The sequence below is a fragment of the Seriola lalandi genome, unplaced genomic scaffold, assembly GCF_002814215.2.
Source record: "Seriola lalandi dorsalis isolate HSWRI2012SDOR001 ecotype SW California unplaced genomic scaffold, Sedor1 jcf7180002054885, whole genome shotgun sequence".
Taxonomy (NCBI): Eukaryota; Metazoa; Chordata; class Actinopteri; order Carangiformes; family Carangidae; genus Seriola; species Seriola lalandi.
In genome coordinates, this window is record NW_019525437.1 from 5,613,838 (window position 1) to 5,628,650 (window position 14,813).

The window sequence follows — 14,813 nt, forward strand, 5'->3', positions numbered from 1 at the left end:
GGGGGGGGGGGGGGGGGGGGGATTATTAATGCTCCATAATTGAGTACAAGATAATTGTGCTGACTGTGTCGGAATAACTAACAGCTGCATTTAATGGAACATTTAATTGCACTTAAAGGCTTTTCTAGAAGAAGCAGTTTGTGATGCTTCCACGTGCTGCGGACGCGACTTCTTTATCTCATCGTGATGAATTTCACTTTGCCCTCCAGGCATGCCTTATGTTGTATTTTTTTTACTGTCTAAATACTCCTTAAGAGTGTATTCACTTGAACTCTTTCACTTTTTTTATATCTTTAGAGCTGACTGGTATGGCTGGAAATGAATATCACAGCAGTAATAAATACTTCATATAGTATGAGCTGACAAGTACAGATGAAATCACATTTTTATGAGGACCATCTGGGTGTTCAACACATGCATTCCAGTGTTATGCATTATATTAGAAAAACCTGCAAAACCAACACTTCAACAACAACTTGCATTAGTTTTGTGATTGAAATCAATCATTTAGAAAATAGAATAATGTCATTCCACATAAAGTTGATTGGGGGTAATATTGTAATATCTAGGTGTTTTTATGATAGCGGCTGTGAGAAAGTAACTATTTGCATATTTTCAAGGTTTTGTGGACATCTGGTAAAGCATCCATGGAAACTTAGCAGCGAAGTGAATGTATGGCGTTGAAATTCCGTAGAAGCAAAGTAAAGGTTTCTGGCGCAACTTCACCTACTTCCAAAGTCCAAAAAAGTCTAAAGTGGTCAAAAGTCCAGCAACACTTGCAGTAAACAGAAGAACTTCATTATTAGACCAATGCTTTTCACTAGGGACACTGATGAAGGCCATAAGCTGAAACCATAGACTGTATATAAAGATGGACGTAGCCTCTGTGACGTCACTCATAGGTTGTCATGAAGGAGGAATTTAACTGTAGAGACCAAAACCGTCTTTTGTACCAGGCTGTAAACATGTTTATTTCCGCTGTAAAGTTGGATATTACGTTGCGGGAGTTTTGAGCTCTAATATGAATATATATATATATATATATATATTGGCCTAATGTATGTATGTGGCATCACTGGAGCAAAGAAGATGACAAATGACTGGAAAATAATAACATAAAGTGTCTTAGTAAAAGCTGCTGGGACCCTCTTTGATGACGGTGGTGGAGATTATCAGCCATATGTGTCCCATCAATTGGATTAAGATCTGGTGAATGTGAATGCCACACCATATGATTCATATAATTTTTTTTTTTTTTCTCTCGTGCCCCATATGCAGGCATCTGCATTTGTTCTTCTCCCTCCATTCATTTTCCTTTATTTTGTCACCAGTCTGTGTGTTCAAGCAGAAAACAAATATTCCCATGTGGGCCCTGAAGGCATCCTTTTCAGCTTCATCTTACACTCTGTCGGAGAAAATGCAGCTCTGCCTACTGCCAGACATGTTGTTCAGGGAAAACACTGCTGCTGGTTGAGCTGACACAGTTCCACTCTCAGACAACCCAACGGCCCCCCCAGTGCACAAGCGCGATGGCTCAGGACGTGTCATTTCAACTTTTGGAGCAGGTGAGAGCCAGAGCCGGTATTTGGCATCGTAACTGGATTAAGCACTGCACAGCTGCTAGTTTTACTCAGTTTTTACAGCGGAGTGGGAGGAGGGCGTGATGTTAGGTTCGGTGTTCCCACTAGAGAGGTTATGCACACACAAGTAGAAACACATACCTCTCAGTTTCAAATTTACTGCAAGAACTGAAAATAATGGTGTTGCTGCAAAAGCCAGTGCATGACACAAATAAAACAAAATAAGGAAAGCATGATGACCGAGAAATGTTGATCCTCTCTCAAACTTGGCTTAGCTGGGATTCATCCCCATGTACTGTACACATATCTGTTTTCACTGAGAAGCTGCAACTAAATATATACAGCTAATAAATTGAATAAAGTGAACATGATAAAAGGAAACAACACTACAAGTTGGCTATTACACCACCCGTATTATCTTAATCAGATTATGTCTTGCACAGTTTATAGATAGACGATAGCCTCTGTGTTATTGGTGTGTGGCCTCAGCAGGGCGACGCAGCACTTAGCCCGTTACCATGGTCCATCGGTACAGATGGCTCCGAGGCACATCCATTATTTAAAAAATGCACAAGCTTTAATATTATTATAAGACCAGTTAGGCGGGTGCATCTTCTACTGACTAAGATTCATCACTGCTGCAAATGCCTCATATGAATAATTCCACAAAACAGCATAAAATGTCACTTAGCAAGCTGCTGTTGTCAGATGTTTGAGCAACAATGGACTTTAAATGGCTGCACTTTCTGCCTGCTGGAAGAAGAGAAAAAAAAGTACAAGATAGCATTAATGTTTCATGAAAATCATCGCTCATTTCCAAATTGCCTTTTGCTGCACCTTCAAGAACGGTCGTTTGCTTAATCACCACGGCATGGTAAGATGTGCAAATCCACATTTGCATCTGAGATGCATTCTCGCCTGTTTACTCAGTCTTTGAGGATTTCAATGCACGCTTTAAGACCACTTTGTTGCACTGGCTTACACTCTAATATCAACCAGCGAGGGATAAGCTTATAAACTATGAGCAGGAAGAAGGGGAAGAGGGAGAAAATAGCATCAGAATGAGATTATTGTGTGCCCTCTTGAAAAAAAAAAAAATAAAGCCATTCAAAGCCACAGGGGAACAGAGGGGAACCTTTGCGAGAAGAAAGTGGAATTTAATACAGTATGTAGTGTTATGTTCACTGAGTCTCTTTAAGGGAAAGTAAGCTATGCTATTTTACAGGAGGTACCAGTCACTTGAAGAAGGACAGAGAGAGCAGATTTGATCCTGTGTATTTATTTCTTCTCTCCAGGCTTCACTTCTTTTACCCAGCTGCAGATTAAAGGTCCTACATAGTAGAAAGTGAGTTGTCTTTTTTGATTATAAAGCAGGTCTATGTGCTGAATAAATACAGTGAAAATATCAAAGTGTGCAATCCATAGACAGAATACACACAGCCTGTATTTAAAAACTGTGCATTAGAACGAGCCGCCAGGACTTCTATAACTTTGTGATGTCACAAAAAAGTACAGCCCCCAGCCATGACCCGCCCACCTGGACCCCAGATCCAACCTTGCAGGATTTGATTTCTCCAAGTGTTTACCTGATATCTGCTATATTTGTATTTGATCACTCAGAAAACAGTTAGCCAATCAAAAAGAGGTTCAGAGCCCCTCTTCTGATTGGTTGTTCAATCTGTTGTGACTAGAGCTCCAGAGAGAAGCCCTAAATAGGAGATGTAAAACTACATTGAGATGTTTTTTGGTTCTTAAAACCACAAATATATGTTCTTATGGATCAACACTTCAAAGAAAACACCACAAAAGTGTAAAATATAGGACTGTTAAAGAGAAATAGTCATATATCAGACTAAAACTAGAAACTATCATCCATCTTTTTCTACCATACAACGATCTGAAGTCTTCTCACCTATAACCTCTCAAGCAAAGGAAAACCTGTGGAGTTAGTTAAAGGTTAGAGGAGTGGTGAAGAGAAAAAAAAACAGAAGAATGTTTATCTTCCTTTCTGAATAATGAAAATGCTAAAAAATCAGCCAGTAATGAATTATTCATACATGCTCGTGATAACAGAGGCCGGAACGCTTTGTTTTTGTTTTTTTGTCTTATTTATCCTGCCATCAAAACTGCCCCAAACTCAGGGAGCCGTGTTCTCTGCAACTGTTCCTTAGCAGCCATTATCTGATTTCTGAAGCTCGAGTTTTACTTGTGTGTGTGTGTGTTTTTTTTTCAGACTCCAACAAATGAAGCGTGACGCTGCATGACTGACTGAGCACTCAGGGCCTCGCACAGCAAATTGGGTCAAACATTCCTTATCACTTCTCCTCCCCGTCAATGATATTCTCCTCCCAACTTTAGTTTAATGAATCTTCAATACGGCAGAAGCCTGGGCTGCAAATCAAAGGTAAGCGCATTGATTGATGCAGCATTTCCTGTGTACCTGCTGCGTACACGATCCCGGGGCTAAAAGGCCTGCTAAATAAGGCCTGTCTGTCCCCGTCTCATCTCTGCTGTTCGGTCGCATGACACCTTAACTCATACCACAAAATGTTTGACAAATGACGGAGGCTCTCAAAGGAAATTACTGAAATGGAAAGGCTGATTCATCACACTATGAAACAGCACAGCCATTTTTTTCCCCCCACACTCCTATCTCCTTTTTCCCGTCTTTGATTATTTTCCAGTGCAACTGTGCTCAGTCCTACAGTTCCTCCTTCAGGCCAGACATTTCTACCATTTAAAATATGTTATCTCTTAAAACCAGGGGACCACTGCTTTTCTTAAAGGCAGCTTTGTTTTGGCATCCGTCTTCATTGGGGTGAGGTAAAAACCCATGTTCGGAATTAAAGGCTGCTGACGCTGTGAATATTTTACATCAGTCACCTGAAAACGCCGTACAAACAAATGTACCCCAGAGGGCTTTTTCTCCATTCATCTCAATCAGAGGGGTTTTTAGCAGGACTCTGGGTTCAGTGGCGGCTGCCAAATCAGCTCAACGTCCTCTTGCCAATTCACTTTAGAGAATGTACAGTTCTATCTCTGATGGGCTCTATAGTGGGGCATCAATAAGGACAAGTCCATGAAAAATGGGCTGTGGCTCAGAAAAAGGCAAGCAGTTTAGTTTTTTTTTTTTTTTTTTTTTTAGCTGCAGCCACACAGTCAGAATTAGGGAAATAGACACTGATGTTTCTACTTTTCGAGTGGAGCTCTGTATTAAGAGGCTCCTGCTGGCTCCTTGTTACTCACTGGTGACCGCTCTTTGTTTGTTTTTTACCCGGGATATGAAGTGACAACCACTCCACCCGATGTGCCAACATACCAACCAATGTACAAACTAGACAAGAAAATTAACAGAAAATTGTCAACAGGCATTTCACAAACTGTAAATAAAGATGGACATAGCCTCTGAGATGTCACCTTTTTATCCGTTGGTTGGATTGGTTTCTGAAGGTTTTGAAGCTCAGAGTGAGCTGCTCTGCCATCGTCATCTTGGCGGCACCTGACTCCGCCTACCTCCCAGCTAATCCAAAAATGGATAAAACCGGTGGGGTGCGTGTGAAGCTGAGAGAAATTTGTGGCAAGCATGCGCTCACCCACCTGTCACTCAAAGTGGCCACGCCCGCAATCATGTATAACCTAAAGCCTTAATAAAATACAAACAGGTGAATTAAAAAAACTTCACCTCCTGTACAGATGAAGCAGGAAATTAGTGTTAGAGACCAAAACTGTTTTTGTGCCAGGCTGTAAACATGTTTATTTCTGCTGTAAAGTTGGGAGTCTATGGGGATTGACTCACCTTTGAAGCCAGACTCTAGTGGTCATTTGAGGAACTGTGGTTTTTTGGCACTTTAGTGGTGGCTTCAATTTTCAGCCCTAGAAGTTGGTGTTTGGTTAATTCCAACTTCTCCAGTGTGAAGATTTGCAGTTATTTTTTTCTGTTTTTATATCATTGTGATGTGGTATGTTGTTCACAGGAAACAAACAATTTAACCACATGGGAAATAATGGACAGAGTTCTTTCATAAGATAAATAAACCATTAAAAAACCAATCTGACCATCTGAAAAGACTGGGCTGATGTTTGACAATGAATCACATCATAATAAGGATTTTGGGTTTTGTGAAATATTAATATCTGCTTTTTAAAGTCTGACACCTGAGCCAGCTCCATTTGCTGATGAAGGCCATGACAGTTCTCCAAATGCTGCTTTTGAAGTAAGATTTTTTTACAGTTTTTTTTGTTCATCAGATGCTTCCCCATTTTATCTCATTTATTCTTCTCTCAGTTGATCTCAGGTCATTTCAGTTTAGCTCATCTTTTTTTCTTTTTTCAGTATCACATGTTTTCAATATTTCACTACTGTCTCACAGCGAAGCAGCAGCTTTACCCAGCGTCATTGCAGGAAAGAGACAGGTCCCAGATCTGTTGAGACAGGTCCCACACTGTGGTTAATATTAAAGCAATAAATGTGGATCCATTAGTCAGATCAGAGGTGTTTGTTCCCGATACATCCAGTCCCATAACTCCCACTGCAGAGACAGGTGTAATCACAGCACACAGCCTATGATAAACAGGAAACTGACAGTGTCTCAGATGGGTGTTTTTGCAGGTTGCTGATTTTACCAACATTCTGCGACGTTAATCTGTTGTTTACCACAAGCAAATATAAACACATTAAAGCCACGTGAAGAAACAGATTCTCAGGAAACCACAGAGAATTCTGTGTGCGGCGCGAAGGGCAAACTCAGCCGATTCAATTCATTCTGCTAGATAACAACTGACAGAGTGATGAATGAACACTCCCCAAAGGTATTAAGCAGTAAAAGATACAGGGTGATATTTACATCACAAGCATATTTTGATATGCATAGTGGCGCTGTTCCATATATATATGCCCGTGAATACACACATGAAGGAGCAAGTAAACAATGCTGCTCGATTCATCTCCTTTCTTGGTCCAACTCCCTCTTGCTCATTGAGCGTGCAGGTGCGCATGTTTTTCTCCAAAGAACAAGTTGAAACACTATAAATCGTATACAATGGAAGGTTAGGAAGAAAAGAAATATACTTTTAATCAACTGGCGAAATAAAGAATGTCAAGTCAATCAGTCAGTTTTCAATATTTGACTTAAATTTTATCAATCAGTTTCCAGATTGAACATGTTCTTTCATAGAGGTGCAGCAGCAGGACAGCGGTTTCTGAAGAGAGCCACCTGACACCTTATGGTGCCTTAAGGATGGGTTAATGGTGCTGCAAGATTTAGGCCAGCGCCCGTTTTTTTTTTTTCTGCAGAGAAATGTTCTGTTTCTGTTAAATGATGCTTCACCACATCATAAAACAAAGCGAACAAAACACAAGCAAAGTTTCCCAGGTGCACAGCAGTCGGAAACAGCGACTGTCAGACCAAAACTGTGAAAAGATTTGTCACTGAATTGATCTAAAACGGAGTTCTTTAAATGCAAATAGAGCTGAAAGAAATGCTGATACATCTCAGTTCAAGACGACCGAACCTAAGCGGACAAAAGAACTGAGATCAGACTGTTTATAGTGAAAGCTACTTGGCTCATGGGTTTTCTTGTACTGGAAAAATGTCCCGCTCTGGGTTGAAAACTGCAGCAGTGGCACCAAGGTAGACATTGTGAGACAAAACACTCAAAGATATTGAATATTTCAAGTGACTAAGAGAGATAATACACCTTTATCTGCAAATCTGCACAGCAACATAAAACAGCTATGAGGAAGAGGCCTATATTATCTTACCAAATACTGATATAAGTTCATATACAGTACATCACACATACTGCATGTGGATTGGTGATGGGTAGGGTTAAATTAAAACCAATATGAAAGGATGCTGTAGTTTACAAAACGTATGTGATGCATGACACAATTTGCCTGAAAGTTCTTCTGAGGAAAAGTTTCAATCAAATCAAATCAAATCAAGCTTTATTCGTACATTTATACCTTTTCGTGCAAAGACGGCGACACAAGGTGCTTAACAATAATAAAAAGTATTAAAATGAACTGAAATAGGACAAAATAGGTAGAAAGATAAGTAATCAGATTTAAGAAAAGACTGAGCGAAAAAAAATCTGTTTTTAGACTTTCTTTTAAAAGTAAGTAGAGATTGTGCCGTCCTCATCCTGATGTGGACTAAATGTATTTAATGATGAGAGGTTGCCCCATCAAAGGTGTTCTCTCTGAGTTACTCTCTGCTCCTCAAGTAACCATAGGTAACCTCTGTAAAGGCTGCCACTGGGTTTCTGGCTTGAACATTATGTGATGTCTTTTAGTCCATTCACTTTGAAGTGTTCATTAATTAAAAAAGTTTATCAGTCCTTATGAAGGTTCTGGTCTGTGAACGAAGGCCTGAGATTGTGTTATGTTCTTTTAAAATATGTTTTAATAATCTGCAGCATAATGATATTGTGCATTTGAAACAAGCTGCAGTCCGCACTAAAGGGCCTATTGATGGGTCGTAAACTGCATACAGTAATTGTTAGTAAGTGCTAAGTACTTGGCAAGTACTGACCACTGTGCAGCGTAATTTTCTTAATTTGTTCCAATACTTATTCCCAGAGGGAAGCACAAGCGGCCATTATTATCTCAAAAACATAAGCACATAAACAGCTGTTAGTGTGAGTCAATGACTCACACTCTATTAATCACAGAGTTACATTTAAAAATCACAGCAAGAGTTTGCTTTTGCCACCTTCTGTCCAATTGTTCCGTAGTATGTGGCTTTTACAGCATTCAATAGGGCTGCAGGATTGCATGCACATGTTTCATGATAAAGATCCCATCATATTCTGTTATTACCATATTGTTTGCATACAGACTCTATATAGTGGCATCAGGGGCTTGAGAGTGATCTTTATAATGTTTGCAAAAAAAAATAAAGTGGTTTAAAGAGTGTGTAATGAATTAATTTGGAGACTAAATCCACAGAGGCAAGAAAAAAAACAAAAAAAAACAGCACCCTGATTGAAAAATACTGTAGCTCTTCTCATTAAAAATAAGCAAAACCTGCTGATTGTACGGTTTCCATTTAAATGCCCTAAACTGTCTGTGATTTCATTAATTCCTTAGTGAAAGAGCTAATCCAGACTTTTTCTTAATATAAATAAATCCAATTATTATGTTTATCAACTGAAACAGAATCTGATTTGTACAATGTCTTCATGGAAATGCTGTAATCATACATGAAAAAAAAAATCCAACAATGGGAGCATTTTAAATCTTTGGCAAATTAGATTTTTTTTTTTTTATTAAATTGCTATTGTGTTTGACAGAAGCCCAGCAGGACAGCAGGCGTTTTACCTTGATGGCAGTGGAGGCGATCTGGATGTGGTGCAGCTTGTGCAGGGTGCTCTCCCTGTCGATGAAGTAGGAGGCGGCCAGCTGGTGCAGAGCTTCCAGAGTCACAGCTGTGCCATTGGATTCGCTCACTTCAGCCGTCCGACTCAACTTCCGCTTGTCCACAAAGATCATTAATGACTCTTCCCCTATGAACACACGCACACAGATACGTACACAAACTTCATTTATGACTCAGCCCTTGTGAACACACACACTCACACACACACACAAACACACACACACACACAATGTTCTCTGTGGCGTGGTGGTAAATATTAACCAACGAACACCTGACAGCACTCATTATACAATCACATAGGCAGGGAAACAGCACATCAGAGGGTGAAAATCTGCTCACAGTCTCTACCAATTTTATCCCGTGTGCAAATTCACTGACAATAAATCTGCAGCCACAATGCACAAATGGATGATGTTGTCTTTCAACACAAACGAGAGCCAAAGCTTTCAGAAGACAGTGTATTGACAGATGTTGGAGGGAGTGAGAGATCAATAGAAACATCCTGTCTAACAGCATTAGGTTTTATGGGCAATGTGCTTTTAATTTGGAGAGACACTCAAACTAGCATAACACTCAGGATAGATAAAGGGGTTAACACTTGTCTCCAGGTAGAGAGAGAGAGAGATATGACGTGTTAAATAGCGAGATTTAGACGTGCTGGTAGGTGAATATTTTTAACCTTTGGGCATAGCTAGGCTAGCCGTTTCCCCCTGCTTCAATTCTTTATGCTAAGCTAAGCTACTAACCCTCTCATGGTTCCAGCTTCATATTAAGCCTAGAGATGTGAACGTGGTATCCATCTCCTCATCTAACTCTCAGCAAGAAGCAAATTACCATATTTCCCTTTTTTAAAACCAATGCAGCAGCATGGTGTTCTTTCAGTTCAGTTCAGTTTATTTCAGTCCTTATTAGTATTTATACATAGTAAATACATATGCAAAAAAAGCATAATATTGGCTTAAAAGGTGTGACTTTGCATGAATCGGCAACCCTCTCACTACAAGCCAATGTATAGTCAGAGAAAATAGTCATTTTTCCATTTTCAGTTTGGGAGTAAATCATTTTGTGCTTTATATGTTGTCTGTGCAGTTTTACTTACAGTAATACTAACAAGGAATTACAATACAATACTGCACTAAGATTCCCAAACAAAGGCTAAAGGTAAAAGGTTACATCAGGCCATGGTTTAGCCGCTGATCTTCTCACATAATGTACAGGATTGTCTTTGTAATCTATTTTAAATACTGTTGGTATTCATCTTGGCTTTGAGAGTTTATGCGCAAGAGAGAGAAAAAGATGAAAAGAGCCAGCAGAGGAGCTGGGAGGAGATTTTGCAGAAGATAGCCACGGGAGCTTTGCTGAGCTTCTCTGGCTAACTTGCATCTATTGTTATGAAAATAGAGAATCCACTGACATTTTTCTTTCTTTCTTTCTTTTTTTTTTTTTGTCAAACAATTCCAAACATAGATTTTCCATGTTGAATCAGAGAATATGAGCTTAAACAACCACAAATCATCCCACGTTCACAGCTGAGCCAATATTTAGTCAAATATTTAGTTGTTTGAGGACAATGCACAAAGCTTTAGAGCTTCAGAGATGATTAACAGCTAGGCTTTACGAAAGATTACTCTTTTAAGGCCTTTGTTTGGTAGCTGATGGTCTGTGAGGGCCAAATGTTCATACTTGGTCTGCGGCACCTGGATGCCCAAAAACCTCACCTTTTAAAAACATGTTGTTAAGGTAAGACAATAAAACCACAGCTCATCTCTTTCATTTACCTCCCAGTGTAGCAGAGAGCAGGAAGTGGGTTCCGTATTTCCTGATGATGTTGTCAGTGATGGCGCCGAGACTGGGCCTCCTGCCCAGCTGCCTAATGGTCTGGAGGAAGTCGGGGTCCAGCGGCAAAGAAAAGCCATTGTTCTCTTGTCTCTCAAGGGCCAAGCTGTTCACCTTCCAGCGGCCAAACTCCCTGCAATGTCACACAAACACATGCTCGTTGTAAGCAAAGGACACACCACACATGAAATGCCGCGTGCAGGCACATTGGAGAAAAGGACAAAGGTTCTAACAGAAGCCGCGTTGTTGTTTGGGCTTGCACATAATTTGGAGAGCATTTCTATCACTGTCAAGAAGGAAGTGACAGGGATCTGGAAGACATTTCCATTAGGGGCAAAATAAAAACACTGATCTTAACGGTTGTTTTCTGCTCCTTGAAAAGGAAGAACATATTTTGGGGATTTTAAAGTGGACAGGACACAGCTTGCCCCGCAGGAGGAGGCTCATCTTCAGATCTATTCCTTGCCGGGCGTTAAATATGATGTCCGTACGACCTCTAAGTGAATCCTGTGTGCCGTTCTTTGAAAGACGAATGGTATCATGCTGCTTCTACCTCCAGCTTGCAGAATTACTTTGCACCATGCTGGAAAAACATCGTCTTTCTCCACCGATTTTAAATAATAGCGCAATCTTTTCTCATCTTGAGTCACTTTTTTAAGGCGGCGCGGTTCGACGGGCTGTAATCATGGATGGAGTCTCGCTGCTTTCTGGGGCCTCCTTTGGAGGGAACGGGATTCGTCTGAAGTCGTTTGATATTCAGCCCGGCCTTGGAGCATGCCAGCTGCCTTTATCTACCAAGAGCAGAGACTGAGTGCTGCTGCTTGATGCATAGATTAGCTCTATTCAAATATAGCTGGTAATAAACATGGTTCTACCCCAAACCTAGCAGGGGAGAAATTGAAGACCTTTCATTCACTGTTGGGTGGGAGGTTGACTTATCTCTTGAGAAGAAACACTACAAATAAACTGGTACATTTCATTCCAGTGAATGTGTTTTTTTCTGTGTTGAGCTTCAATAGGTGAGATTTACATGTAAAAATACACACTGACATGTGGAAGAGTGGCTGCAACACAAAACATAGTGCATCTTATATACACATCTCCCCTCCATAAGAAACTATACATTTGCTGCAGCCTCCTTGTTCAATGTCTAGAGGATGAAGAGCTACAATTTACTTTGTTTTGTTCACTATGGAAATTAAATATTTTTAGCTGTTTGTTTGTTGGCACCTAGCTGCTAAATCAGTAGAGAGATAAATGATAAACAGTAACAGCCATGACTGAGATGGTCTAGCAACACCTGAGACACACTGATGAGAAGAGGACTTGGTTTTGACTTGATTACAGCTATTTCGGAGAGGATAAACAAAGACGTTATATAACACTGCAATACTCTGTTTATTCCACCACTGCTCGCCATTTTTTTTTTATTATCTTGATTTAATCATGCAATGATGCAGTCTGGGAGATGCTGTAACAAGACAGACTGCAATTAAGATATCAGTTTTACTCCTGAATTTAGAGGATGAAGGCTGTTAGAGGCAAAGAAAAAGGGGGGGGGGCTGGTGCAGCACTGGCCATTACTCACAGTGGTTTGAGACCAGCTTGGGACCTTTGTTACGTGTTACACTCCATCTCTGTCACTTCATTTCCTGTCATCCGTCTGCTTTCCACTCTTTAATTAAGGCACAAAATGCTGCCAAAAGCTTTCTAAAAAATATAAGGCTGGGGCGGTGTCTCTGCTCTGTATGACAATAACCTATAAACCATGATATCAATAAGAACTTTCAGGATTTTACTAAACTATTTCAACCAAAATAACTATCCCATCAACTTTTGGACAAAAACAAGCTGCCAACATGCTAAGGCTAATGTCAAACAACTCCCTCAGACATGGAGCAACATAAACGTTCACTTAGCTGCATTACCGTCCAGCTGATGAGTGAAAATCCTACATTCCCTCCCTTTTTTTTTTTGTCTCCACTGTCTCTTGAGGCTCTTTGGACGTTACACTGTCTTCACCGGCTAGTCGCTAACTTTGTTTGCCTTTGTTTGGCACCGGGCAAGTGGCATACTATGGGTTTACCAGTGGTGGTTTCCTGAAAACAGCTGCTCGCTTGCCGAGTTGAAGAGGATACTGAGACTGAACCATTAAATGTGCAGTACCAAAACAAAAACGATTAGGATTCTGTGCCTCTGTGGATTGATTGATTGATTGATTGATTGATTATTGAAGGTTAAACAGACTTCCTCCGCACTGCACCTTGATTTGTCAGGTATTGTATTTCATTCAATGGATTAGCGAAACACAGCCATCCCCATCAGGTTATTTTATAAGAAGTCTTAAGTGGTTTTTAAGCAAACATGGATTATCACTAGCTTCATTTAAATTACACTCTGGAAATTGTTTCTATATCATCAAGCACTAGAAGCATCCATACTTGCAGATCCCATCCTGTGCTAATTTGCTCCCGTGTAAGGACAAACTCTGTCAATGCAAGACGGCTTTAGAAGTGACATTATAGCTTCTACATTGTTTGACATCATAATACTGCCAGCAAAGTCCTTCAAACTTTTACAACAGTTTCCTCTTAACAGTGCTTGGAAAATAATTGTCTTTACAAAGGAACAATTAACTTTGGATTTTCTGATTTGTTTTTTTCTGTCTGACATGCATACAACCTCCTTCACCCTACAGATGCACAGCGACTCCCTCGTGCAAAGACACATGCTCACACTCACTTTCAACACAGCCTGCAGCTGCAAACGTCTAAACAAAGCTGCCCTTGCTGCAACAACTTTGCTATCGCCCAGAATATCGCAGTGTCCCTGTGGGTGCGGGCCTGCTGCCAATCAATTTCCCACCAATAACAATGACCCCCCGAGAAAAATTCAAAACAGAAAGCAGCTCATTAAGGCCCGTTTCATGTCGGTGTTTCTCTATAACGATCGGCCATTAGTGTTTCTCTCCGTCCGTTGGGGCCGGCTGAAGAAGGGAGCAGCGGAGAGAGAAAGAGGGAGAGCTTAACTGTGATAGACACACTGCCTCACTATGCTGCTCGCTGATGGACATTTATGAATGGTGCCACAGCTAATCTGGAAAACACAACACACGCACACACACACACACATACACAGATCTGTTGTGGAAGATTTCAATTCAGCCTCACCTTTTTGCTCACCACGCACATACACACACGAAAAGATCCTGCGTCATGGAGGACTGCAGGTTTATTTTGCCCTTAACACTCATCAGTGACATGTTGTGAGTGACTGGAATTGCCTATCGCAGCCACACATGCACATGCACGCACAGGCCGCAGGTTTATTTCACCTGCAGCTCCTCGCAGCAGGGGGACTGCCGCGCATCTAGCTGTCAGCCCCCCTCTGAGCGAGACGGAGCGCTGTGCACCCGGAGGTGAGGGGCTGCCAGAGCTACAGGGGCTGCGATCAGAGCAGGGGAGTCATACCCTGCTACCTGTCCATCACAGCACAGGTGTCTCAGATCCATCACAGCGTACAGACAGCCTGAGGGTGCTGCTCGGTGCCCAACATAACAAATCAGGGAATCAACCTAGCAAATAACCTGCTGATGCAGTTGAAATGCTATTGGGCATAGCAATGCAGATCAGTCAGTCAGTTCAGTATGTCACTGAGCCGGCGAGGGGAGTGTCTGCTACTGCTAATGCTGTCTCCTGAGACAATTCAAGTGGAAACTATGGGGATAATATGAAATGCTCTCAGACAAACACAGAACGTTGTATTTTAAAAACAAAAGAAGACTCAATAGTAAAAAGTATTTTACAGCAGGAAGCTGGAAACTGCAACTACCTTTTACCTTAAAGGGGATAGTTTTCTCTGCTGCTGAACGTACTTTCTTGCCGGGAGTGAGTGTAGGGTTGCCACCCATCCTGGTTTTACTGGGATTGTTGTTTTGAGCGACTGTCCTGGAAAATTAATCTTCCTTTCCAGGACACAAATCCTTTTTTTGTGAAAATTCACTCCTAATTTTGAATTT

General features: G+C 40.9%; 1 protein-coding gene across 2 annotated transcripts in view; it reads right to left on the reverse strand.

The window, feature by feature from the left end:
• The window catches only part of brinp3a.1 (bone morphogenetic protein/retinoic acid inducible neural-specific 3a, tandem duplicate 1), a 49,389-nt gene that overhangs the window by 18,873 nt on the left and 15,703 nt on the right, over positions 1 to 14,813 (reverse strand). For both annotated transcript variants that reach the window (XM_023428710.2, XM_023428708.2), the window contains exons 3-4: positions 10,738 to 10,928; positions 8,902 to 9,086 (exon numbers count right to left, since the gene is read on the reverse strand). In XM_023428710.2, the coding sequence (XP_023284478.1) occupies positions 8,902 to 9,086; positions 10,738 to 10,928 (376 nt within the window). The remainder of the gene's footprint in view (positions 1 to 8,901; positions 9,087 to 10,737; positions 10,929 to 14,813) is intronic.